The sequence below is a fragment of the Chelon labrosus genome (genome assembly GCF_963514085.1).
Source record: "Chelon labrosus genome assembly, chromosome: 8".
In the NCBI taxonomy this organism is placed as follows: domain Eukaryota; kingdom Metazoa; phylum Chordata; class Actinopteri; order Mugiliformes; family Mugilidae; genus Chelon; species Chelon labrosus.
In genome coordinates this window covers 16,620,463-16,647,822 of record NC_140358.1, presented here as the reverse complement: position 1 = coordinate 16,647,822, position 27,360 = coordinate 16,620,463, and the positions used below count along the sequence as shown (strand labels likewise).

At 43.8% G+C, this 27,360-nt stretch overlaps 3 protein-coding genes across 5 annotated transcripts; 2 read left to right on the top strand and 1 right to left on the bottom strand.

The window, feature by feature from the left end:
• Positions 1–7,212: 7,212 nt before the first annotated feature.
• Positions 7,213–18,312, bottom strand: LOC311491584 (regulator of cell cycle RGCC). The gene is made up of 6 exons (XM_084549553.1): positions 18,294–18,312; positions 10,874–11,052; positions 9,852–10,016; positions 9,106–9,186; positions 8,387–8,449; positions 7,213–7,844 (listed from the first exon to the last, which is right to left on the bottom strand). Exons 2-6 carry the CDS (start codon positions 10,893–10,895, stop codon positions 7,837–7,839), a joined length of 339 nt encoding a protein of 112 aa, XP_084405679.1. The 5' UTR covers positions 10,896–11,052; positions 18,294–18,312; the 3' UTR covers positions 7,213–7,836.
• On the top strand, positions 11,884–16,212 carry pcdh20l (protocadherin 20-like). Its single transcript, XM_084549527.1, has 2 exons — positions 11,884–12,590; positions 12,983–16,212. The coding sequence occupies exons 1-2, from the start codon at positions 12,543–12,545 to the stop codon at positions 15,503–15,505; spliced, it is 2,571 nt and encodes an 856-aa protein (XP_084405653.1). The 5' UTR covers positions 11,884–12,542; the 3' UTR covers positions 15,506–16,212.
• plp1a (proteolipid protein 1a) lies at positions 17,890–25,247 on the top strand. Of its 3 annotated transcripts, none has more exons than XM_084549544.1 (7): positions 17,890–18,103; positions 19,900–20,086; positions 20,223–20,379; positions 20,739–20,907; positions 22,559–22,632; positions 22,723–22,788; positions 24,643–25,247. In XM_084549544.1, exons 1-7 carry the CDS (start codon positions 18,100–18,102, stop codon positions 24,805–24,807), a joined length of 822 nt encoding a protein of 273 aa, XP_084405670.1. In that variant the 5' UTR covers positions 17,890–18,099; the 3' UTR covers positions 24,808–25,247. The 3 variants fall into 3 exon arrangements, with proteins under 3 accessions (XP_084405670.1, XP_084405672.1, XP_084405671.1); XM_084549546.1 differs by lacking the exon at positions 24,643–25,247 and adding an exon at positions 22,966–23,110; XM_084549545.1 differs by lacking the exon at positions 24,643–25,247 and adding an exon at positions 23,198–24,621 and having other exon boundaries at positions 17,896–18,103.
• The last annotated feature ends 2,113 nt before the right edge of the window (positions 25,248–27,360 follow it).

Genomic DNA, 27,360 nt, shown 5'->3' with positions numbered 1-27,360 from the left:
GAATCACCAGCACAAGAAAAAAAAAGAAAAAATGGGACAGCTCTGAGTGAGACACTTTTCCACAGCCGAGATCCGTGTGCAGTTCAGTGAGTGTGTTTCCAAAGTGACATCATTCAAGGATTAGCTGGAATACCCCGATGGGGTTTGCGACTGCCTCGACAGCACTGAAGACAAACCCAGCCTAGGAAATGGATGTGCCAAATTACACAGTGCCACCCGTTGGGAGAGAGCTGCAGGTGTGTGCGCGCGGGTGGGTGTCTTTTTGTGTGTGTGTGTGTGTGTGTGTGTGTGTGCAAAGATATTGAGAATTTTATTTCTACTGCAGTGAGTGTGTTGTTACCCACATATCCTCTCACCTTCTCCTCTGCCTTCATCTCTCCTGTTTCCTGTGCCTCATTCGTCTTGTCTCTTTTCTTTCTCTTTCGTGCGTAATTTCTTTTTTCTTTTTCTATCTTTTCTTTTTTTTTTTTTTTACCTCCCTCATGCAAAATGCAATCTGAGCAGCTCTACCTCTGTCTCCCACAGACATGACTTGGCCATTTTCCCTTTCTTCTTCTTCTTCTTCTTCTTTGTAAGTGCCATACTCTGGACCGCTCGCTCATTTCCAGCCATTTAAGGTCTAATTTTCTTGAGTTACTGTGTCTCTCTGCTGACTAAGAAGCTAATGAACATTACGCGTCGAGAGGCAGAGCTGAATCAGTCGCCCAACCCGAAACCCTTGTGCTCTAAATTTAAACAGCCTGTTTTTCTCCAAAAGGGAATTCATTCAGCATTTTGTCAAAACGTCAATAATCTATCATTTCTGTGTAAAAAAAACAAAAAACAAATGCACTCCTGACAGGTTTCTTTTGTACCCACGGAGCATAGACAAATCACTGGTATATTTTTCAGGTTTTTCCAAACAAGGAGCGTCATGCACTGGTGCTTTTTTTTGTTTGTTTGTTTTGGGGGGTTTTTTTGGCATCAAACCCAGATACTGTAACACCTTTTCACTTAAAAAACTAGGACTGTAATCAGAAAAAGCAACGCTCTCTGAGCCCGAACACGTCATGACAAATCTCTGTTATCTCAGCGTCATTGTACAGATTACTAAAGATGCCCTGTTACTTCTATGTTTATGTCCATATAATGTATTTATAATCACAGAAAGTGGAGTAATCAAAATAAAATATCTATTCTTTCTGTATCTCATTGTGATTCTCGTGAATATGGAGCGTGGCATCTATTCGCAGCGCGTCTGAGCGGTATGTTTTTGTGTGTGTTTCATCCTGCAGAATGTTTGGAGGGAGCAATCCAAGAGAGTATCTGTAAAAAAAAAAAAAAAAAAAGCTATATAAGAGTGCTGTGTTGCTCCAAAAACCACACAGCTTTTGCATTAAAGGATAAGCCAGGCATATTTTATCTTTTTTTATTATTATTATTATTATTTTGAACAAATCCCACAAGCAGACCAAAACCAAACAACGCATTTATCCTGTTAACAAGTACTGTCTCTGCAGCCAGATGAAGCCTCCGTGCCATGGCACTCGCTGGCGTCCAAGAACTATTAAAAACACAGAGAAGCCCAGCCAGACTAGTGCACTAGCGGGTGACATATTCGTTAATTACAATGAACGCGGGGCAGCGTGGCTCTTCCCTCGTCAAGCCAGCAAAGCAAGGAGGACACGCCTGCTCGGCGTGGAGCTGCTCTCCGGACAAAGCGTTGCCGCGGAGTTGTCAGAATAAGCTGGAATATCACCCAGCGGTGCGGCTGTTTTATGTGTTTTTAATGGTTTTCGGAAGATGATGGAGTTCCGTGGCGCGGAGACGTGAGGTGCAAGCCGAGGCCAACGCGGACGGCTCTTGTTAGCAGGATGAATTCTTTGATATTTTTTGGCTTTTTCGCTGGGATTAATTGGTGAAAAATAAAACGGCACCAGTGCGATTTCTTAAATGCTGCTTTGGGTGCAACAAACTGTGGCGGCGGCGTAAGAACAGAACATGTGCTATTCAAGTGGAAAAGGGGCTGGTTGGGTTTTTATGGAGCTCCAGTAAACAACAGGAGTAGCCTATAGTTCATCCTGTACAAGCATTCCCACCTGCCCCGAGCCTAAAGCTGCCTGTCGACTACATAATGATCTGCCCTCTGTAAGATAGATGGCTTGGAGATGCCACTGAGGCTGCTGAGACTAAAGCCTGCACACTCCCAGTGTGTGAGGGAAGTAACAACAGCAGGCAACAAGCACATTTGAAGTCTCAACAGAATATCTATCCTGTATCCTGTCTAGAAAAACCCCCCGTTACCACGAGATGCTGCTTGACGGCTAATTTTTCCTCCTGGCTGTTCCCATTCTGAAGGCGACGCGGGATGGGAGAAGAAGTTTCTCCGCCAGATTCGCAACTTCTAGGACATATCATTTCTGCTTTAACTGCACTCATGCTTCACAGAATTACCTCGCATATTCAGAGCTGTTTTCCAGAGTCGAGGCCGGGCCCGGCGCTATCTCTCGGTTGCATCAGCCGGGGTTCACCATCAGATGGCAGTCCGCTAATGCCTTTCTCAGATGTGAGTTACTGGTGGTAGGGGACGGTTGCGTCACAGGACTTTTGGTGTCAGAGCCCGACCGGGCTGCGCTGCTCCGACACAGACTAAAGGAGGCTCCCACAGGACTTCCCGAAAGTATCTTATCACTTAGATCACATTACAATGACTTTCAGTAGCACCAATTTGATCTGTACAGCTAATCCAGGCTACCAGGCTTTTCACAGATCTTTCAGATCAAATGCACAGTGAGTTTGGCTTCAGTATCTGAGCTTACTCAGAAAAAGAAGGAAAAAAATAATAAAATCTGCACCATGAAATACTGGAAACAGCCTTTGAAGTTAAGCCTATTTTTGCCCCGGGAGGCAGAGAACTTCATTTGTCAGGGAAAGCCTAAATGTTAGTGTTGTGTGGTGAATTCTCCCAATTTTCTGGACAAAATGAATAGATGTTTGCATGATAGCTTGTTTCTACCTAAACAGACCCAGACATACGTAATACTCGAAGTTAAACAGTCGTCTGACCTTAAGAAACCTTTGCAAAAAGAGAGAGTTTTGCTGATGGGACCGGGGATCAGGAACAAAGGCATTTTCATGCACTTCAAATAATTTAAAGTTCCTTTTGTGGTGCCAGGTGTTGGCTGAGGATGTATCAGAAGTGTCTCCCACCACTGAGATAGACGGAAAATTGCACCGAAGCAGCCTTGGACACCACAGGAGCTCAAACGTCTCCTCTTGAAGAATTGTACACATTTGTTTCTATCCACCGTCCTGAAAGTGCTAACACACTGGAAACATTTTCACAGCTGTAAAGATGCCCTGAGACCTCCTTGTGAGACTGACAGGTTACCAGCTTGCTACTTTACAATAAAGAGCTCAGTTTTCTTCTTCTGCCCACTAGGTAGCCCATGGCATTTGCTAAAACTCTGTCCACTGTCACTTCCACTCATGCGTCCACAGCTTCTCACGGCTACTTTTTACTCCCTTTTCCCATCAGTGTTTTAATTATAAATGGTTATTGCACAATATATCATTACTGCTCGAGCCGGTTGACGCATTTTTGTTTTTTTTCTGTAACGATTTCAAGTAAACCGTCCGACTGAGCTGAAAGAGGAAGGGTGAAGTGGTGTCAACAAATCCCAAGTCAGCAGTGATGATGTAATGACTCATTTGAAGTCTAGGAGGCTGGATGACTCACATTCTTTGGGACTAAACTCTTTTCAAAGGATCTGCACTGGTTTCCTGTGCCATACAATGAGACGGGATTCAGAGAACACAACAGGAAATGCCATGTTATAGGTGGAGATTTGGATTTTACGTGACAGCAGCCACAAGAATCCAAACACACCATTAAAATGTTCCCAAATAAGCAGTGAGAGAGCGGTGATTTTCTGTTCCTCGGGGGGCTGGGTCTTGCATTTTTTTGTTTTTTTTTTAAATCCATTTGAATTCGAGAGCCAGGCAGCACTTAAATACGTTTACATCTTTTTGGAAACGATTCAGGAAAAAATAAAAGTGTGCCAGTGTGATCCATCATGATAAGTTGACGAAAACATCCAATACTAATTTTTAAAATATTCTGAAATAAACCGTTAAATGTGCGACACCACACAAACCTAACAGACTGCAGCCACGACGCAGTCTCTGTGAGGCTGCTCTAAATGCATTTTTTTTCATTTCGTCAACTTAAAAATAGTAATTGTGACATGTGAAGAAAAAAAATGGGGCACCTTATTAAGTCAGTGCTTAATAAGTTCCCATTTGCTCTGCTTTCCAAAAATGACGTATTCAGATGTTGCTTTGCATATTTTATGCACCGACTTTTGTGATGAGGTAGCAGGTACTCTGAGGCATCCTATTGATGACTCAACTGTGTAGAAGTTGTAGCTAGCTCGGGAGTGGCGACGCGCCTGCAGCGGTGAGCAGGAAGTGGCGGAAGCTGATACTGTGAGAGATGCTTCTAGAAGGTTTTCAGTTTGTAATTACAATTCCTGAACAGCTTCATAGAACCCAACAAAGCAACTTGGGCCACAGTGAAGTTCACATTAAAAGAGGTTTTTTTTTGTGTGCTTGTGAAGGAAAATGATCGTATGTCAGCTTCAGGTGTTTTATTTACTTCTTTTTACTTGAAAAATACAACAAAACATTGGATTTGCGCTGCAGCACGCAAACCTCTTCATGCAGCTACATTATTTCACAGCAAAGCACCAAGTCCTTTTATGGTACAAGCTCTTCTTTCTGTCTTTTGTGAGCTCTGCAAGAATAACAAAGCAGTGATGTGAGTCCTTGATCCGGGCTCAGGGACTGGCCTCGGTTATGTAAGACCCAGTCTGAATCCTGACAATTCATTGTGTGTGTCTGTGTGTGTGCGCGCGCGCGTGTGTGTGTTGGGCGGTGGAGCAAGCTAATTCCTTGGGAGAGCGTTGTTAGCCAGGACCATTTGGGGGACTCTCGGGGGAGAGGCGTTGCTCTGGTCTCTCATCAGGCAGACGACAGAAGACTGCGTGCTCTGCATGCTGCTCTCATCTCGGCCATGATAGCCTCACTGCACAGGCCATATCTCTGCTTCATTTACTCATTGCCTGATAATAACAAGTGTCTCCTTTCTGCTATACTCAATTACATCTTCATTAGCGTACTAACTAGCTTAAAACAAACCGGCATTGTGTGTAGAGATTTTAAGTCCATGTGACATTTATTACCACGATACCTGAGTCTATAAGCGAGGGGCGTAAAAGGGTAGAGCGTAATATTTATTATGTCTTCATCTCTCAGGACTGTTCACTGTCTCATCATAACACCAATTCATTTTAATTTACCAGCTAATGAACTCAGTTCATTCATCATTTAGTCTGTCTGTTATCTAAACAACGACGGGCCGACATATTGACCTCTCAGTTCGCTGTCCTGCCACTCAAACAGTCTCATAGTAATGAGCAAATAAACAATGGGGAGGCGTTCCCATAAGACGAACTGATATATCACATCAGGTCCCTCTGAAGAGGAATCTAATAAAAAGTCACGCGGCGTAATTAACCGCTCATGGCAGTGAAATGACAGTGGGATCAGTGCGGCAGTAGTGTCACAACAGAAAGTACCAGACCTGATATGAAATACTGCTGCAACAAGAAAACGAGAACTAATTCCAGCGCTATTCCTTTCAGTTTCACCTGCGATACACCATCACGAGTCTTGCACCGTTGCAGTTCCTTGCCTTGAGCCTGAAAACAGGATGTGCCCTTCGTTTGAGAGGGAAGTTCCATCATGTCAAAGCCAACTTTGTTTGTTACCATCCTGAACAGCTGTGGCCTCAATCAGTCATCCTCTCCTTCCTCTAAGTGGAACAGACAACACAGTAGCGGCAGGTTACTCTACACTACTCCTGTGTATTTCTCTACTGTGTGTACACTCTCCATTTAACGTTTCGGTCTCTTTCTGTTCCCATTATTCCTCTTCGCTTTACAATAATGTCAGCTTTGAAGCTAATTTACTCTCCACTACACCTCACCCCGCCTCTCTTTCCCCCCACACCAGCGGCAGCGCTTGTCTCGGTCAGCAGGGTTAAATAGTTGGCCAGAGTTCAGAGCGGAGCTGAACTTTATGAACAAAGTGTCTTTTAATGAGACACGCACAGACAAGGAACAGTATCTTAAATGTTCAGCCTTCCTTTTGAGCTCTGCCAGTGACATGCTGTCAAAAAAATGGGTCCAGCCCAAGCAGTCTATCCATAATATATCACCAGGGCCGGTGGTCATATCAGCGAGCTGTCTGGGGATTTCTAAGGAGAAAGCAATGACAGCCCAATAAACTGCCGGTCCCCGACATCTAGGTTTCCAAAAGGCCAACGCTTTTCATTGGCTTTCATCACCCTGAAACCTATATGAAATAAGATGTCTCGCTAAATATTTCATATTGCTGACTGTTGGTTGTACTTCCTCAGATGTTGCAATTTTTCAACAGGCTAAAAATAATGCTGCAGACATCAGCTGGATTACACTGTTGATGTCCCTCGGTGTAAAAGTCACAAGTGAAAATTCACGTGTTTAAAACCACGACATTCACCTCACCTTTGGGTTGTCTCGTGAGGCAACACAAGCCTTGACAGCTAGGAGGAGACACCTGAAAACGGATGTCGCTTGCTACACCTATGCACGGGCGAAAACGACAGCCGACACACCAGCGCAACCGTGTCGTGAAAGTCTTTCATATGTGACTCAGAGCAGTCCAAGGCTTAGATTGGAGTCAAAGCCAGCGCCAAAGAATTCCAGCTCAAAGTCTAAACGGGCATTGTTTCTTTCTCACAGCACAGCTGACGCACTTCCCTTTCAATCTGGCTTCACTTGGTGTCTGAGCTAAATTTATGGTTTTCCTGAGTCGGCGGCAGAAGTGAAACTCAAAGCGTAATTAGAACAGACACACAGGAAGCACGCGAACAAACAAAGAAGAATGGGTGAGGGGCTCCGGAGACATGTGGTGTGACACTAGCAGCAGTCAATTTAGGAGATTGTGAAGGTGTGGGCACATTGAATATAGTTAGTTGTCAGTGCTGTCAGGGGTTTTTCTTTTTCTTTTTCTTTTTAGAAAAGTGACAACCTTTCAACACTGTGTGTGAATAGAATCAGATGTGGCCACCCAGTCCAGCTGTGTCTCGGCAGTAAAAAGTCTGCTTTATATACGAAGAACAAAAGACGGTTTAAAATTCAAATCAAAATGCTTTATTTATATTCATCTGTACATGTACAAAAAAAAAAATATCAACAAGAACTGTACACTGGAAATCTCTGCATATAAATGACATTTGACTTTACACAGCAGATCTGAACCCCTTGGACTGGAAATTAGTTTTAAACTAAAGTGCCATCTGTAATTTTGAACCAACAAAGCCCAGCCTTCTCTAAAAATATATGGCAATGAGGATTTAGAGCCCTTTACTGGCACGGCACTTATGGGAATATTTAATGTGGCATGAACCTGCTGTCTATACTCCAGGCAGTGTTTTTTTTTCATATGTGAGGACAGATGGAAGCTTTGTCTAGTTTCGGGAACGTGTCGCACAACTTGGATCTGATGCCGCGCCGACGTCGTCTTGCCGGCTGGACGCTGCATTGCCGGGGGTCTGGGGGTGTTCTTGCATTTCGGAATGGACTGGCCTTTTAATTTCTGATGTTAACCTTTTCCCCTGGAGCGGCAGTGGGAGCATTCGCTCCAGCAGAGCTGCTCTGGTGTAGATCTCCCTCTCTGCTCGACAGTAGCCAGCCACGTCGCCCCCGGCCTGTTTCTCCTCCCCCCACTATGTGTCTCACTTTCTCTCTGGGTTCACATATCTGGAAAAAAAAAAAAAGAGAGGAAGAGAAAACTCAGGAGCAGAATAAATAAATGAGCACGAGTACTATCAACACACATACAAGTAAATAGGCGAGCCTGGTGAAGAGACAGTGGGAGTTACGATTAATTTGTAACATTAATTCTCTGTGTCAAAACAACTGATAGCGGAGGATGTATGTTCAGTTGTTGTGTGCATGCACAGTGCAATGCGTGTGTCCACAGGCCTCTGGAACAGCTTTAGTGCTGATAGCAGCATCACGATGCTCATGTAGTCAAGTATCCTATTATCACTAAAGGACTTGGAGATAGTCCACCTGAGTCCCCAGACATGGCATTTACACATAAAAGGTGCTCAAAGATAAAACAGGAGGGGGGTACTACAGGGCAGATAGTACTACACACTGTGTTTTTTCAGTGTTCAAAACATGTTCTCTTGTCTGCATCCCTACCACCAATGCAGCCTGCTGGTTTGTCAGCTTGCGTGTATAAGGGATAAAGAAAAGTCTGAATGATAGGGGGTGTAATTCTCTTGAATACGCACCAGCAAGTTCCCGGTCCAACATGTCGATAAAACTCTCAAGTTCCCTTGTGTCTCCCAGCTTGGCTGCAGAAAGAGGACAGAGAGAAAAAGGAATTTGAGGAACTGTAAAGGGGGAAAAAAGGCTCCATGGAACATTTTTGCAGAGAAATGCAGCTCAGTTCAGTGGTATTTCCTTTGGACCAAAAGATGAAAAACGAATCCCCGAACTACATATAAGCTAAACTGCTTTTGCACTCGCCGAAACGCTTTCAGCTTCTTTTCTCCAAACTGAGATAAAGCTCATCTTAAGTGCTTCAAAACCTCGACAGCTTGCTGGATCACACCGGGATCTCTGTTGTGTTTTTTTTTTTTTTTCAGCGCACAGCCGTACACAGCCGAGTGGCACCTTCTGGTCACCTCCTTGTTTTTATCCATTGAAATTAAACGATTGTCTGTGCATATGAATACAGCAAATTACAAAAGCACTCATTCATTTACACAGACACACACACACACACACCTGAGCCAACACATAACAGCACAAATAACCCCTGCAGGAGACTTTGAAAGAGGGCAGCTGAGGCACTACAGTCTCAGCGGCAAGGGCTTTGTTGTGCAAAAACAAAAGAGCTCGCAGCCTAATGTAGAGGGTTTGATAGTGATCAGAGCAAAGGCGATAGTGATCACTGTAAGAATGAGGGCTATCTGGATGGAGATAGACTGATAGAAGACTCTAGTACCTTTCGGTGCCTGCATCACGCCTGCTGTGTGAAGCTCCTCCTCGCTGGCATTCAAACTGTTTCCCATAGAAGCCTCGCTGCCTAGGGGGGGAGAGGGGGTAGAGGAGGGAGTGAAAGCAGATAATAAGCACCGAGGGCAGTCCATGCAAATGATCAGCAGACAATTTTATCACAATGCAATAGTTGCACGCAGTGTTGTGCAATAAAATGAAGGTGAATGCCTGCTCACTGCTAGTGACTCCCATGTGTCAGCTTTTGAAAGCAGGTTGCCTGTTGAAACGTTCGGGGGCCAAAATACTTTCAATAATGACGACACATGGGAGCAGGGGGAAAGAAAGAAAAAAAAAACCCAAACGCTTTCTTCTTTTATCTCATAACCGTCGACAAATGCACAACAATAGCAAAGGGAGGGGAAAAAAATGGCAAGTACAAAAGATGGGTTATCCGTAATTGCGGCTCATTCCAGTACACAGCTATTGTCGTGAGCAAAACAGCCACTTTAATAGAAGTGTGCAGGGATGTGTCCTCTAATGTACTGCTAATTTCATGCAAATTAAAAGTGTCAAGCTGCAGTTGTTTGGGCTGATAAAGGGGCTCCACTGGTGTCCACGGGGACTCCACACAATGTCAGTCACCAGCAGATGATGCACTAAATAAACTCTTTCCTTCTTCACACTTTGTACATTAAGCAAACGATCTTAATCACAGTGGCATTGTTCTAAAGTGATTTTTTTTTTTTTACTCACTGTAATCTGAGTCCTCCACTCCGCTGTCGTCCCCTGGCCCCGTGCGGCTTTTGGCCTCGTGCAGTACGTGCTGGTAAGCGTGGGGTTTGCTCTGCGAAGGGACCTTCAGCTCCTCCACCACATCCTGGAACTCCTGCAGCAGCTCATTGAGCTCCAGCTCCAAGTCTGCATGTGGAAAATATGACAGCAGTTGGAAAGAAATCACATACTCCACTGAAATAAAAAAATAAAAGTTCGATTGCCTCAGCCTTTTCAGCAGCAAAGCAAAATGGTACTGGAAAAGTAAAGTTTTAAAGCCCTGAATAAATGTAGGGCATTAGAGTTGTATTTAAGAAAAAAAAAAAAAAAAAAACATATTCAGGAATATAAGAAATAGCATAAAAACTTTGTAGGTGATAAATTAAATAAAAGTTAAAAGCCAAAACTGTCAATGAGCTGCATCCGGTTACTAGCTTCTATATAAAATCAGCCTAACAGCCCATATGATGTATAAAATATCAGACAGGCCAATAAAACACCTGGCCGGCAAACTGGGATAGAAAAACATTAAATTATAAATCAAACCTCTACGCTATTGGCTGCCATAAAACAACATTTTAAAGGACATTTCTTCAATAAATGCACCTTTGTAATATACTAGATGTGCTATAAGATCAACAAAGTCTGGCTTATCCATCATTTTATTAAACTTACATGAGCAAAGTTTTAACAATGCCTCATGGTAAGAATAGTCCAAGCAGAATGACAACAAGGAGCAGTAATTTAAAAAATAAATAATAACAATAAAAAAATCTTTACTGTTTGGTTCTACAGAAATACGGCCAACCACATTTAAGAAATAAAGGTTCTGTGGAATGAAATGTGAACAACTGCAAAGATTTAGAAATCTGTTCACTGTTTCATTTGGGAAATCTCCAGCAAGGCAGGCTCACTGAATGAATTATACCAGTGTTGTGTGTTGCCTATGATCACCATCACTGCGTTCATTTAAAATTAATGGCTCAAGCAGTCGTAGGACTCACCCGCGTTAATGTCTGAGGACATGCTGAAATAAAACACCACCGAGCTGCTGTGCGTCTGGGTTGAAAGCGGTTTAGAGCTCGGCAGCGGGGCTGTAGTTTTATTCTGAAGCCCTTCGTACCCGCTCAACTGAAGCAGAGGGGCCAGCCAATCAAGTCGCAGAAAAACCTCAGAAGGTCTACTGTAAGTGGAAAAGGAAAAAAAAGGTGGGCGGAAAGTAAAAAGGGAAATAATTACGACATGACAAAGACAGAAATGATCCATTACGCAAATTGAGAATCGGGGGATTTTTCCCGAGCTCACAAAACAAGAGAAAAAGTTTAAGTGAACTTGAACAACTCTTTTGGTATTCGCGAAGGGGAGAATCCAGTTACGCATTCTTGCAAAAGTGCTGTCACTGTACAGTAATGAACTCAAAATAAACACTGCGAATGTTTTCACTTCAGACTTGTTTGCGTGCGGGTTTTTGAAATAAACTTCCTTGAAGAATAACTTCCGAACTTTTAATTTGCATTTCTGTCCTTTAGACGCTGCAGTACTCTGCTCCGTCTATAGAGGCCCCTCAACTCCCACAGAGTACAGTACAGGATTATGTAATTGCAACTGAAATAGCTTTGCATGTTTGTAAAATGTAAAAGAAACGCTGAATCCTTTATGAGAAATCCCCAATTTAGACTTTTACCTAAGTAGATATAAACAAACAAGGTACACGTAAAGTATCATTGTGCAGAATCTTTGTCTGTCACAGCAATTTTTTTATACTGTATTGTCATTTACATTGTGTAGCTTATAAAGGAGGAGCTAATCTCCATTATTTGACATGTTGGGTCGTTTTAGCTATAGAAATGCCTTCAGTTTTAAAAATATAAACCTACATTAGTGGTAGTAAAATTGTCAGGAAAAAAATGTAACATAATAAAAAAAAAGTCAGTATTACTAAAATACACTCACGATTAACTCCCCATCACTCAGAAATCTGAGAAAGGCCCGATCAATTTATCAGACCAAAGCCCAGTCTTCCTCCCTGCAGGGGTCAGGGACAGAAATCCTTAAAAATAAAGACTGTAACCCCGGCATCCGAGTACATGTCACCACAAGTCACTGTTATCTTCTGGTGTTTATAACTGTGTCAAACTATGCATCTGTGAACATTAAGCATTGTTGACATTGTTTATTGTGTTATTTCTTAAGTACCTAGACTTTATAAAGACCTAGGATTATAAAGGTTTGGACAGAATACCAAAAATAAATCTGAGAGGAAATGATTCAGAGACTGTCAAAGCATTATGAAGTGCTTTAAAAAACAAAAAAAAAAAGAAGAAAAAACAGGTGTCAGGTGTGCTAAAAAAAAAATAAAAACCCGGCATGCAAGCACCTTTGATGTCGGCTCATTAATCCTGTCCAGAGCAGAAGCAACATATTTACACGGCCAGTGCTTACGCATTGTTTTATGCCTTAACAAAGCATGACTTGCTGTAAAAGCATGAACTCTGTTCAGGCAGGTAAACCTGTTGTTCTCCGGACATCTCGTGTGTCAGCCTGACACGCAAGGTAAGTGTTGTAGGAGGGGCATGTAATGGATTATGCCTTCAGCTGTGCAGGTGTAGATTGCTGCCTCCGTCCCCAGCCTTCACTTGCTGCTGAGGAACTTGGGTAACATGTGTGACTGCGATGGGCCATGGGACTCCTGATAATATGAACTGGGCTGGACTACTGCAGGTCAGTGAGTAAAAAAAAAAAAAGATTCTCCATTAGGGCAGGATCTATTACTGTGCCAGTGTTTCTAACTAAAGCTATAAGAAGAAGATTACTCTGTAGTGTGCAATTAAAAAAAAAAAATAATAATAATGAAATGTATTGTGATTATTAATGATTTCAGAAAAATATTTTTTAAATACCTTCTGTGAAACCAGCATGTGTACAAGAGCAATTTGTTGGAGATAAGTCCGAGGCATCACGTTACCTTCATTGTGCAGTTGCTTGCTTTTAAAAGAGTTTGTCGAGCCGTGAAGTTTAAATTTTGTCACCGACTGGGAAAACTGCTCAGCAGCCCCCTGTCATTCAACAGTAAAACTAAATGAAAAGCCGTTTTCTCTCTCTTTCTCTTTCAGAACCTGCTGCTTCTGCTCCATATCAAGCTGATTACATGTGGTCCCGTCCAGTTTTCTCTCCGAGAGGAGCAAGAGCCTGGAACCCTGGTCGGATCACTCAGTAAATACTTTCCACCTCCATACCAGCTCCTGACTCAGGAGTACCTATGGATAGACAAGAACACAGGGAATTTCTATACCACGGAGCAAAAAATGGATCGCGAGGCCCTCTGCCCCGCGGAGACAAAAGCTGAGGAATGCATTATCCCGCACAACGCCGTCGTTGGGCCCTCGGGAGACCTTATACAGTTTCCTGTGATCATAGAGGACATCAATGACAACGCACCATATTTTGAGAGGAGTGAAATACGCCTGAGGGTCTCTGAGGATGTGACAGCGGGGACCAGTTTCTTACTGGATGACCAGGCTCAGGACAGTGACGCCGGGACTAACGGAAAGCTGCGGTACCACCTGAAAGGTCCTGATGGAGTTTTCAGCTTAAAAGTCGACGAAGATCAGATTGTGCTGGTTGTACTAACAGCTCTGGACAGGGAGACACGGGACACTTATCAGATGCAGCTGGTTGCCACCGACTGCGGCGCAGTCCCTTTAAGCGCAACAGCAACTTTAATAGTCACAGTGACAGATGTTAACGACAACTGTCCAAGCTTCAGCTCCGACAGCCCCCGCAGTGTCACCATCCCAGGAGACTCTCCCAAGAACACGGTGGTCGCTCAGGTCAGAGCCACAGACCCAGATACAGGCCCGAACGCTGCCATCGTTTACTCCCTCAGTCCCAAAGTCTCTGAGCGCGCCAAGAAGCTCTTTAGCCTCGACAGTCTCACAGGGCGCATCAGACTAACACAAGACTTCCAGAGTGACAACTCAGAGGAGCTGCTGTTGAAAGTGTTAGCTAGCGGCCATCACTGCCCCCCAGCAGACACTCAGGTAACTGTAACCGTGCTCCCCAAGGCCAACCAAGAGCTGGCGATCAAGATCGGGTTCATAGCGGAGCATCAAAACCAGACGATGGTGTTACCAGAGAACCAGCCTCCCGTCGTCTTAGCTGTTTTAGAGCTGGAGGGTGAAAGTGGCTTTAAAGGCTCATCTCTTGCCATTGAGGGCGAAGTGCCTTTCACTTTGAGCCCACAGAATGGCAAATATCTGCTTTCCACATCAAAGCCGCTAGACTTTGAGAAAAAAAGGGAACATCTCGTTTCTGTGGTAGTGCAGCGGAGATCGGCAGGAGGATCTGTGATCGTTCCTTTAAGGCAAGTCATCAGGGTGTTGGTGGCAGATGTCAATGATAATGCTCCGCACTTCCTTCAGTCACACTATGAGCTGGATGTGGAGGAAAACAACCAGCCAGGAATGTCACTGCTCCGGGTCTCGGCTTCAGACGCAGACAGCGGAAACAACAGCAGGGTAACCTACAGACTGGACAAACACACATCTGCCGTCTTTAACATCGACTCCATAACAGGTCAACTGTCTGTGTCAGCCCGACTGGACAGAGAACAGCAGGGTGTACACAAACTCACCGTGTTTGCTCGAGACAGCGGTTCTCCTCCGCTAGAGTCCATGGCCACAGTAGACGTTCGCGTTCTGGACCAGAATGACAATGCGCCCCTTTTTCAAACCCCTCACTTCACCTTTTTCGTCGCTGAGAATGTACCGCCGTTCGCACAGGTGGGCAGGATAGACGTGAAAGACCCCGATGAAGCGGATAATGGGAACGTAGAATTGCGTCTTGTAAACAGCAGTGGACCTTTTGTTGTAGATAACGCCCAAGGGACACTACGCACAACCACAGACTTGGATCGAGAGACAGCGGACCGCTATGATCTCTACCTGTTGGCCAGCGATCATGGACATCCGGTCACTTTGACTTCCACTGCCAGAGTAACTATCTTTGTGGAGGACATCAATGACAACCAGCCAAAAGTGATTCTTCCCAGCAGCAACTCTTCATGCCTTACCATCTCACCAGGTACCCTGACAGGTACTATGGTGACAAAGATCTATGCCATCGATGAGGACTCAGGCTTGAACTCAGAAATTACGTACTCCGCTGTGGCACCAGAGCCAATGGAAAACAGCAGCCCCTTCCAGGTAGATTCAAGGTCTGGGAACATCATCCTAAGTCAGCAGCTTCTACACAAAGACCTGGGAATGCATCACCTCTTCGTTGTGGTCCGAGATGGGGGGAAACCATCTCCACTTTACACCACCGTCTGGGTCAACCTGCTGGTCAACGAGAGCACAGAGCCCTGCCACTTGGAGAGGGCGCCCACCTGGACGGGAACGGCCGATTTGGTTCAAAGCCCTTCAAAGGCCCCCATCTGTGAGGTGGAGACATCCAGGTTTGCACAAATGACTCTGTTAATAGGCCTGGGTATGTTTGTGGCATCCACATGTTTGCTGGTGGCGACATTTGTGCTTTACCTGAAACAGAGGAGAAATAAGTCGACATCGAAACAAGACAGGTATGCTGAAAATGAGATTCCACTCAGGCTCAAAGACAAATACTACACGGATGACTAACGGGGGAAAAAGCAAACGTTGTGTAATCTCACTCACAGTTTCAAGGATAAATTAAATATACTTTGAATATTTGTCAAAGGCTTCTTGCATTTTAATAACCCATTGAATTAGAGTGACACACGGTGCATTCAAACATTTGTCAAAAGCAAAATAGGAAAATTCTGTTGAATTGAAGGTGTTACATTTTCTGATAAGGATCCATACAGGCTTCCTGAAAACTACAGAGGGCGATAAGTATTTCTGTACAGGAATAGACACCAGAAGATAACAATGACTTGCAGTGACATGTACTCAGAAACCAGAGATACAGTCTTTATTTTTAAGGATTACTGTTCATGACCCCTGCAGGGAGGAAGATTGGGGTAACGGTCTGCTAAGTTGATTGGGCCTTTCTCAGATTTCTGACTCTGAGTGATGGGGAGGCTAAAGTATTTAGGCACACAAAGGGGTTTAATGTTCCTCCAGCGGGACGTGATGAAAGTCCCCAAAGAAATAACTCCGAGGTGAGCTCAGGAGGCAGAGAGCGGCCGCAGACAGGTGAGAGGCGGCAGAGGGAGGAAGACACACCGTCATCTCAAGTCGCCGCCTCACACCTGTTACTCAATAGCTCCCCGCTCGCCCACAGCTCCGGATTGGCACTCAAAAGACAGAAAACTCACTGTACCGCACCCGCCAACCCAACAGGCTTCTTGCTTTGATAGCAGATGTTTGGGGTGAAATCACACCGTGTTCAAAGAAATCACCACAAAAGACAGTGGCTCTCATGTTTTAACTAATGAATTTGTATGTTCAGGAAGAGGTATCAAAACAGGTTAAGTGATGCATAAAGTATGAACGTGCTGCGCGCCTGCAGATCTGTAAACACAACAGCAGCCGCGCAAAGAGGGCACACTAATTATTTTTGCTTTCGGAATCTTCTTTTCTTTTACTCGTTACACCATCATAAACTATTAAGCAGTCCTTTCAAGATACACCTGTGTTAGGAGGAAGGAAGCCAAGACTCGGAGCTTGTAAAACACAATGTGCAACAACCTGGTTAGTGGAGAACAAGGCTTGTATAACATGAGCGGTGTCTCTCTGAGGATTTCTGTGCTGGCAGCTCAAAAATAAATAATCTAATAGGGCTGTACTGCGAGAGTAACTCCATTAACTCGGAAGAAGTAAAGAGCTCCATAACAGGATTACAAATTAATGTTGCATCTTTACTTAATACATTAAGGAAGCCACTGGATTAAAACATGTACAATGTCGTATTAAAGCACCCCTGTTGTATTTTTAAAGATAATAAAACTTTTTTTCAAATTGCCAACTTTTTCGTAGCATCGTGTTCTTCTTGAGAAAAGTGACCTTTCTCAAATTAAATAAATAAATAAATAAACAGAATAGAGGTATTGTGTTGTGGTGTGAGATTGAACCTGCTGTCAAACTAACGTCGTGGCAGGAGAAAGCCTGCCATCTACTGGGCGTGGATGATGAAGAAAATAAATAAATAAATGAAAATAATCTTTTCACTCTTGGTGTTTGGCCAGAGGGGTGGAGATGAACCAGAGGACACATCCTCACTCTCACCAGTCAGGTCGCCCGAGATCAGTGATGTTTCCCCCGCTGCATGCTGCTCTGCGCTCTGTGCTTCGCATTTCATCTTAATCTTAAAATCCATTTTTTTTTTTTTTACCTTCTCAAACTGAACATGTTGACAGAGGTCTCGGAGGTTGAGCTCACGTGGAAGCGAGCTCGCCCTGACCCAAGAAATACCTTTTGGAATATGCGCGAGATACACATCGTGTGGGGTTTATGGTGCATACAGAAACGGGACAGAGTTAAACGCCAGTCGTGCTTTTCAAAGGAGCAATTAAAAGGCTCAATCTGACTTTATCAATTTTTTTATTTATACACATCTTCATGCCACATTTGCCCTCAGAGGAACATTCCAGGTCTGAAAAGCCAGTTTCCCCACAGATATGATAAAGAACCTTTTGGCTTTCAGTTTTGCCAACTTGGATGTCAGGCTTTTTATGTGCAGGTCTGTATCTCAAAAGCAGCAGTCAAAACAGACAGTATCTAGCAATCAACAAATAGATATTGCAATCTTAGAAAATGAATCATGCAGATTGGGACTGATCTGCATGATTCATTTTCTCTTGTGCTGGCCTGAAGTTGTTGACACTTGTAAGGCTTTTTTAAACCAAAAGGCCACAAGGCCCAGGGGGATTATAAACTTGGTGTGGTCAGCTCACAGAAGAATAAGAGTCGTCCTTCCCTCTCCTATATTTGCATAAGAAGTTGCTCTCTCTCTCTCGCTCTCTCTCTCTGCGCAAGCGAATCTCCAACAATGAACTTAGTGGATGTCTGCAAGTTTAAGAACCCTGACCTCCTCATTATTCTCCGCCCTGAAGTTCATTGAAAAGCGACATTGTTTCTTTAAGATTGCGCCCGCAGTCATCAGCGGCTCTGTCCATTGTTGGGGGGGACGAACAGAACGCGAGTTGAGATTGATATACGGGGGCCGGAGACAAGTTGCGCATATCATCAGTGGACCAGCTGCAGTGCAGGCGGCAGTAGCGCAACAAGTCTCTTAACGCGTCCTTCCAGACATGGGTAAGAAACTCCAGCCACAAGACCGTCGTTTAGAGAGTTTAGCATATTCTTATTATCAGATCTCCACTTTCTTGTATGTGACTTGACGCTGATATAAGAGGAACTGTAAGAGGGCATCAGAAGTCATTAAGTTTTTTTTTTTGTTTTGTTTTTTTTGGAGAGGGGTGCAGTTTAGAGGTCGGCTACTCACCGGCTGATGCTCCGCTGATATTATGAGATTTATTTCATGCTTGAGGTGGCAGGGCTACTTTTCAGAGGAAGGCTTGTCGCATTTGCTTTCGGTCGCAATCTCTCTCAATTTTAAGAGGCGGCGTTTGCCCCAGCTTTGCATTTTCTATCATAGAAGGCTTCTTACAGACCGCTGTTGTGTTTAGGTCACAATCAGGAGGCCGCGGGGCCGCAGTGGCTCTCGCTTGCTCATGGCCGGTGTTGTCTCGATTAGTTAATTGGCGCAAGGTGCGTCTGAAGGCATGCGGCAGTAATCTTCACACTTCTGGAGTGTGCGCAGGGCGTGAGCTACTTTTCTAATTATTCTTGCGGTGGCCAGAATGCACTGTGCACATGGATGTTTAATTGGCCTGCGTTAATTTACGCCCGGTGGCTACTGAATATAATCTGGTGTTTGATTGTTTTCTAGCGGTTTGACAGTGCCCCCGCTTTGCGCGTCTCTTGGAGGCAGCCTCCAGAGCCGTGCAGACGCGTCCCGTTTAAGCGCTATCTATTTGGCCCCGCTGCCATCTGTGTTTACTGTAATGGTACCAACCGCAGTCTGCCTGCTTCCATTGTGCGTCTCCGTGTGGATACATGCGCGGCTGCATGCGAACAAACGTGCAAAGGCACACGCGCACAACACAGCTGCATTGTTTGTTTATACATTTGCTTTTCCATCCTCTTCCAGCACTGGCCACTGTCACTTTCTTGTCCCCTCAGAAGGAAGTCTATGAGTGTGTGTGTGTGTGTATGTGTGTGTGTTTGCGAAGCATAGAGGTGCCTCTGGTCTTTGTTTGCTTGACATTGGTGGCCCTTGTACCCCCATGCTGCTGCTGGACAAAGCCTGTTGTCTCCCCCAGTCACAAAAGCAGCCTCTCTCTCCGTTTCACTTTGTCTCTGCTCTCTGTCCTCCCTCTTTTCTCACACTCTCCATGCTGGGTGGTGAATGGAGTCAGGGTGTGAGACGGGTCAGAGCAGACGCGTCCCCGATGCCTTTGGCTGTTGGCATCCATTCAAACAGCGCATGACTATTCTGCAGAATGCAAAGCTTTTCCAAGTAAATTTTGAGTGTTTACAGATGCGGCTCAATCTACCTGAAAGTTTCTGTCTCCAGCCCCAATTCAGATGAAATTATCTAGTGGTCACACCCTGAAACTATGAGTTCCTGTTACTCAGGAAGATCCACCAAACAAAGAAACTATGCAAACGGCTAATATGAAATTCTGTGAATTACCCATCTGTTGAATATTGTAAGTAGTGCTCAATCAGTGTCAACATTTGGACATTAAACGAATGATCAATAATGAAACGGCTCGCAAATTTGCGTTCACATTGACACAATTTTAGTGGAGAACAAATCTCATGGAGTGCGGACGGGTATGTCAGATCTAGAGCGAATACAACCGTGTACGATTGGAGTTAAGTAAGAGTACATTTGACTGAGCAGACCCTTTTTAACATATAGCACAAGTCTACATTCACTAACGCTTTAGAGTACAAAATCTTTCCCACAAGAAACCACCCACTCTGTACATCTACAGTGTTTACGTGCTCAGATTTTCATGGTGCTGCATTTTGAATGACAGGTTGCTATGACTGCTGTATGCGCTGTTTGGGTGGGGTTCCATACTGCTCCCTCGTCGCCACACTGCTATGCTTCTCTGGCATTGCCCTCTTCTGCGGTTGCGGGCACCAGGCGCTCACCGAGACAGAGAGACTCATCGAGGCTTACTTTGCCCGTAACCTTCAGGACTACATCACGCTTGCCTACATGTAAGTTTTCAAAATCTTTCAGTGACGCTTGTTTAACCTCACCGTGGGATTTCTCAGCATGCATAGCCACTGTTGTGCAGGTTTAGATTCTGTGTAAGGCTGCATTTTTCTTTGACTGTTCTCCTTTCCCTCGCAGCATTCAATATTTCCAGTATGTCATCTACGGCTTGGCCTCCTTTTTCTTCCTCTACTGCATCGTGCTGTTGGCCGAGGGCTTCTACACCACGAGCGCTGCCAGGCAAACCTTTGGAGAGTTCAGGAGCACCATGTGCGGCCGCTGCCTCAGCTCCTCGGTGAGAGAGCCCCGAGTGGGACAAGCAAAAGGGGATTGGAGAGATTGGATGGGATTAATACACATATCACTCTCTGGTGGGCGCTGAGCTGAAAATCTTAAGGCTCCTAAAAACCTTTGGGGACATGCAAAGATAAGCATGTGTTTAAGTGGCCGGGGAAGGACAGAGTGGTTGGAGGAGGAGGAGGAAGGAAAAAAAAAGAGAGTGAGATAATAAGTAAAGCTAATCACAGAAAAAAAAATGTAAATGTGGTTACTAAGTGAGTCGGCGCTCATAAAAGCACTCTCTTAGATTACTTATGTGCATCAGTTTATTACGATGATGCGCTTTAATGTTTGCTTTGCGTTCTCTTTGTGCAGTTCATCGTGATGACGTACGTTCTCGCTGTGCTCTGGCTCTTGGTGTTTGCCTTATCTGCCTTGCCCGTCTACTTCTTCTACAACATGGACGCGACCTGCCACACCATTGATGTTCTGACTGAGACCCCAGCCAGTATCAACCAGCTCTGTGTCGATGCAAGGCAATACGGTAACAAAAACTCCATTCGTGGCGGCCAATATCACCGACTTCTCATTGCATGCATCGGGATAAGTCTGGTGGTATTCTATATTTATCTTACAAATCACATGAAAAGACCAATAGTGCTGATGAAATGTGCCCAGTGAAGGCCTGTGTATCAAACCCTGATAATAATGTATTCCTCTGTGACCATGGTCCAAAAGCTATTAAAGGTTTTCTCTGAACTGGGGTTGGAGGAGGTACTTGTCTTAAACGCTCATATAGAGTATATGGTGTGTGTATTACCCGCACTAGACGTTGGTCGGCACTCTGCCAGTGTGGAGAAGCAGATACAAGTACCAGCGCAGAAGCAGCAAAACGTATTACTGGCACCTATAAAAAGACCAACCTAAAAAAAAAATCAATATCAGTTTTAGTGTGTGCTATGTTTAGGATATTATCGCTGCTTTATCTTTCAGTCGGGCAGTCCTTTTCTGGCAGTGAACTAAAGCCATAATATCGCTCTCTTCAAAGCCGCCATACCCCGTTGACAAAAAAACGGTAATGGCGCACAGTCGCTTTCACAGCAGGAGCTGCCGGTCTGCTGCTGCGCTGCGCGACTTGGGTGTTTTTAACATCCTAATTTAGGTCCAAACTAACATGTTAATACGCTAAAGTCACACATCAAAGCGGCAAACTAACCAATTATGGTGCTGTTTTTGTCAAAAGTGTCTAGTGACTGCTCCGCTTCTCCAAACTATTGATTATGGGTAAGAAAGAAAGAAAAGAAAGCATCTTTTTAACAAGACAAGGAGTCTGCAGCCATCCCAGCATAGCTCTGTGAAGCACCGAGCTACAGGTGCTAAATGCTGAAGTCGACATGCCAACATGCTCGTGGAAACTTGATGAGGTTCAGCTCACGTCGACCATTAGAGCAACTGGCGCTAAACACAAGTGCAGCCTCATTAGCTGTACAAGTATTCTGTCACAAATCATTACATTTATCAAAATAAAACCGGTGAAGGCAATGAAAGAAAAGTCAACAGACTGCTACATTTGATCCTGAGTTGAGCATAAATTTACAGCCATTTCTCTAGTTGCTGAGATGAGAAAATCCAAAAATATAAACGTTCATGCCTGCTCTGCAGACTAAGAAAGTTTCTACAGAGTTTTAAAGCAGTCCTGCCAATAGCTGTTGAGTTATCAGTCCAGAAATAAAAGCGCCAGCAGAACCACAAACCGACATTGACGTCCCCGGAGCGAGGCTAAAAAATGCATTTAACCACACAATCGGTCACACTGGGTGACTTGTTCCTTTATTACCATGAACATGGCCAGTGTGTGTGTTTTTTCTTTTCTTTTTTTTCTTCCTGAGTCAATACCACATACGCTGTCTATGTACACATCAAATGTGTATTAATCCACAGCAGAAAACAGTCCCCAGTACATGCACTGTTGACTCAAACTACAATGCCCAGCTAATTTGGAAATGATTTAGCCTTTTTAAAACAATGTGTTTTTCGTGCATTTGTGACATTTTTGTAAGATTTATGTTTTCAGTGGGAACCAATGAGCTTTGAGCAGATTGTTGGTTTTGGCCTTTTCATGTGATTTATAGACCAATATATAATAATGTTATCTTTATAACTGTAATTAAGAGTTGGTTCTTGATTATCAACAGGGCTCTTGCCATGGAATGCAGTACCAGGGAAAGCTTGTGGCATGACCCTGTCCACTGTTTGCAAGACCAGAGAGGTAAGAACCAGGAAGCCAATTGTATCCTCTGCCTGAGATGAAATGAAGCCGACGTATGAATCGACACTAACGCAAATCTCCTCCTATCAGTACCGAATGACCTATGACCTCTACATTGCTGCCTTCGTCGGCGCGGGCATCACTCTTCTGGCTCTGGTGAGTGTTCATGCCGAGGCCGGGGGGGGCCAGTTAGCCTGCACTTGCACAGTTTCAGCGCAACAATGGTGCTGCGACTCATGTGACTCAGTGACGCCCAAAGTGTAGGCAGCGAGGCATCTCCGGCCTCCATGACTGATGACTCTTGTACTATTGCTCTCTGTTCCTCTTTCTCAGCTGACACAAACATCATAATAATGCTGTAATGTCTGGTGGAGTTCCAGACGCTCAGGCAAATGGTGCACCCATTATACACTCATGCTCCATTACAGAAGCTTTTATATGGACGGTGTCAAATTAAAGTCATTAGCACCAGCGTGTTTTGTTCTTATTTGTTCCAGGATGTTATGGATTATTTGTTTCCTCGCTTCTCTACTGATTCTTCCTGTTTCTGCTTTTCTTTTTCTAGCTGACATACACTGTGTCAACCACCTATAATTTCGCGGTTCTGCGGTATCTGGGGAGAAAGGGCATAGGTGCACGGTGTTAGGCGCCCGGCTTCCCGTCCACTCTGTCACAACTTTTCCAGCAACACGGGGATCTTAAGGGACGGCTTCTCTTCCCCCGTGTCACCTGCACAGAGCCACCTGTGGTCTTGGACTTTTAAAAATGTTGTGTTTTATATTTTTACTTTTCTTGCTATAAAGGATGTTATTGTTTCTTCTGTTTTTCTCTGTTTTAATGGGAAGTCTTATTCCAATATTTTTATTGTTACATCGACAGAATATTTGTGAGTTGTTACTCTTGCCGAAGTTGGCGTCTGAAATTAATTTCTGCCTCCCAGTGCGCTCAAAACACAAATAACACCCCACTAATCGATTAACGTGACATAAGAAATGACCAGCGATTTGCAACACATGCAGGTAGAATGCAGCTGTTCTCTGCAGAGAACTGGGGATTAGCAGTAACCATGGCCACCGCCCCTCACATCTGGTTGCCATGGTGGCAGACAAGCATGCACTGGCGGTCTCACGCTGACCTCAGGACTTTTCTCACGGGCTGGAGAAAAGCCTCAACAATGGAGTCATGCCTGGTTTAGACGCTGGCCAATAAGGAGCCAGATCTAGGGGCCACCTGCGCTACGGGTCTCTACCAAGGGTTATATTACATGTCAAGGGAAAGGGCCAGCTGGACAAAGGGAGGGTTAGACCCCTCTAAAGCCTCAATGCAGCTCTTCTGGGACGGCAGCCACACAAACACGTCCACACACTGCTGCATGACCCCCATCTCTCCTCGAATAATGGAAATGATGGATTCAGACTGAGGGGACTAAAGGAATTTTAGATTATTTTGAATAGTTTCTTACTGAAAAGGGACATTCTTGTTTAGATCTAGCGAGGTCTGAAATTGTTTCTCTCATAACTGTGAGATGGTAAAAGCACTAGGTGCTTATTTATCAAGTAACCTCATAATATGTAAGACCAAAAACACATTGAGGTGTGGTACCCCCTGCTGTTAGTGCATGACTGAGGTACTTTATAGAAAAGGGACAGCTTTGTTTTGTCACTAATTCTTTAGGAATATTGTTGTAGTTATTGTATAACACGTCTTTTGCTAATTGTAGCTGAATTATTTACTAATACTTTTAATTTTGGGTGTAGAAGGCTTAGCAACGTGAGAAGCGGTGGGTTTGTCGTTTAGCAGCTCATCTGGTTGATTATTTCCTTGTGTTGGTGATGTTTGATAATAAAAAAAGAACAATTTGAAGTATTTGTGCAAAGTGTCTCTGAAAGCATTTATAGTCTGTGTGAAAGTCGCTGTGTTCAACCGGTGCCCTGTCCTTGGCTGCCTGCCACGTCCAGGAGCCAAGGTGTTTTGTAAGGTGTTTTGTATTCTCCCCTCTTGTGTCCACAGGTGCACTGTTCCCTTCACTTGGCTGTGTACCAGGCGTACCTGAGGAAGCTAAGGCACAGGGCGAAAGAGGAGATGAGAGGCTATGACCTGTATGCAAGGTTGCAGAGGGACAGAGGAGGGACACTGTGCTCTCCATACCCTGCAAACATGTCTGACATCTCCTGACAGCACATGGGAGTTTTTGCTGCAGGAGCTTCCAGCGATGATGTTCACGTTTAAGTTCATCGTCAGATTAAGTTTAATGGTATAATTTGTTAGCATTTGTTAAATTCCCTTCGTTATTTTGATGCTTTGATTGAAACTTAGGCTGCTGTAGATTACATCTTTAGTTGTAAAATGGTACAAATACAACTGGAAACTTTTGCTTTGTTTTAAATGAGCATAATAACTCAATATTTGGTTCATATAAGGAGCTTTATATGACCGCTGTCTATAGATTATGTACCTTATGGAAGTCAGAAGCTTAAAAATATGTATTTTGTAAAGCAGATGTGATTTAATTTTTTTCTGCCCAGGTCTGATTTCATAGTATGCAGCGCGTGCTTGGTTATTCTTTTTAACGAAGGGAAAATAAAAATGCAGTGCATGTTTGATATTCTCTTTTTTTTTTTAATAGGAAAATGTTTTCTGTCTCTCAGGTCCCCATACATACTTGGTGTTTCAATGACACTTGAGCTCTTGTGTGGTGAAAACAGATCAGATTCAGTGATTCCAGACTCTTGTAATACAAATGCTACAAATTACTGCAAATGTTGGAGCTTTTTCTAATATTTAAGTGGTCTGAAACTTACCCGGTCCTATTGATCTGCAATGTCTCAGCAGGAAAAAAACACAGACAAGCTCATGTTTCCATTTGGTACGTCGCATGTTTTATTTGCAGCCAAGCACTGGAGATCATTCACCACAGTCCTCGGTAGTGCAAAAAAGAGGAGTACGGGAAGTTATCCATTAGCTCAACACATAATCAAGATGAACAGTCAAACTTTCACGCAGCTTAAATCACACTCATGGGATGAGCACTGAGAGCGAAACAGACGTTCAGTGTCATTTCGTACATTATTATTAAACGAATGCCCTTTGCAATTTACATAAGCCATTAACATGGACAGCCCACAGAAATTAGTTTCTACATTCATAAATATTACAGCAACATTTGAAAAATACATTAGACGGGGTAGCGGTGACATGAGAGGCAGAATCATGAGAGCAACATACTGAAGTTATGCTACCATCTTATAAACATAAGATCTCTGGTAAACACTGCTGTAGGCTACATCGTCTGAACAAGATAAAAAGTGAACCGGTGTTGTAAGAAGACGGAGCATCTAGTTTAATCAAGAAATCATTAATGGTGACAAAGCCCTCATTTTTATTTTTAAATTAATGTACCAGTCTGTTTTTTTTGTTTTTTTCCTTTCTTCACAGTTAATCAAGTTTCCCTCATTAAGATGTGAGGACCAAACACACCTTATAAAACTTTTAAAAGCAATAGTATAATAAAGTGACAACTGTATTAAGCCTACATTAGCAGAGAGCCACACAGTATGTGACTATGACAGTACCTAAGTGGATTTGGTTCACTCTCACAGTGGAGCTCTTGTAATGTTTACCATTAGCCTGCATGCACGCTGAAACATGTTTCAGTTTTTGACTTGGAAGGCAAACAATGTCACGTTAGGCTGACGGGGTAACACCGATGTGACAGAAAGAATGTGCGACAACACGGCGTCAGAGTGAAAACTACAGTGCAAACGAGATAATTACTTCTGAAGACACAATATAAAATAGTGAGGACACTGAGTTTAGACAAAGTTAAACACTGTTGGAAGAACTGACCAGCAAACAGCAAAGCCCTCTGGATAACAGCAGTTAAAAAGTAAAAATGTACCTGTGGAAAGTTAACCGGTATTTAAAAAACAATGGAATAAAAAGTAAAGTACCATCCAGCTCAAAACAAGTTAACACTGTGAAGTTGCCATAATACTAAGTTGTATATAATCACTCAATACTGTGTGAAAGGACAGGGGGAGGTGACGCACAATTCACATGCTGGAAGAAATGTGAAGATCCTTGTGCTCACTCCATTTGACATTTAGCTTCAGAAGAATATAATGACCGCATTGACAGCTCAAGGTATATGTCATATATCAGTAAAGCACAAGAAGAACCTCAGGACAGGCCGAGCTAAAGGAATGTTAAGGCTTATAACACAAATCAACGAGTCAGACACACGTAGGGTTGCAAAATTCCGGGAATTTTCAAAGTTGGAAACTTTCCATGGGAATTAACGGGAATATATGGGAATTAACGGGAATTAACTGGAATATATGGGAATAAACAGGAATAAATAAGAAATTTACAAAATTCAAGGTTGGCCCTTAACAGGGAACTTAAATATAGTTGGGGGGAATATATTGTAGCATAGTCTTGGCTAAAACAACCAGATTTAATGCAAGTACACTCCTCAATCACATGCACACAGCACACTGCTTACTGCAGGGCTATTGAGGCCACGCCCCCTACATGCACTGTGCATTCCTCCATCACATGCACAGGTGATTTCTTGAAGCCTGGAGGCCACACTTTTGAGCTCAAAGCACAAGACTATTGAAGCCACACATTTGAGCCCGCGGACTATATAAAGTCAAGTAAGTTTTGATAATATCATGGGGTAAATATATTTGATCTATAACGTTATTAATGTTTAACTTGCAAATA

Bases quoted from the DNA above. Each gene is read 5' to 3' on its own strand.
- pcdh20l (XM_084549527.1), top strand. From the start codon at position 12,543: ATGGGCCATGGGACTCCTGATAATATGAACTGGGCTGGACTACTGCAG. The intron at 12,591-12,982 runs GTCAGTGAGTAA...TTTCTCTTTCAG, and splicing joins ACTGGGCTGGACTACTGCAG to AACCTGCTGCTTCTGCTCCA.
- LOC311491584 (XM_084549553.1), bottom strand. From the start codon at position 10,895: ATGTCCTCAGACATTAACGCGG. The intron at 10,017-10,873 runs GTGAGTCCTACG...TTCCACATGCAG, and splicing joins GTCCTCAGACATTAACGCGG to ACTTGGAGCTGGAGCTCAAT. The intron at 9,187-9,851 runs GTGAGTAAAAAA...CTCCCCCCCTAG, and splicing joins AGTGGAGGACTCAGATTACA to GCAGCGAGGCTTCTATGGGA.
- plp1a (XM_084549544.1), top strand. The intron at 20,380-20,738 runs GTGAGAGAGCCC...CTCTTTGTGCAG, and splicing joins GCCGCTGCCTCAGCTCCTCG to TTCATCGTGATGACGTACGT. The intron at 22,633-22,722 runs GTAAGAACCAGG...TCCTCCTATCAG, and splicing joins CTGTTTGCAAGACCAGAGAG to TACCGAATGACCTATGACCT.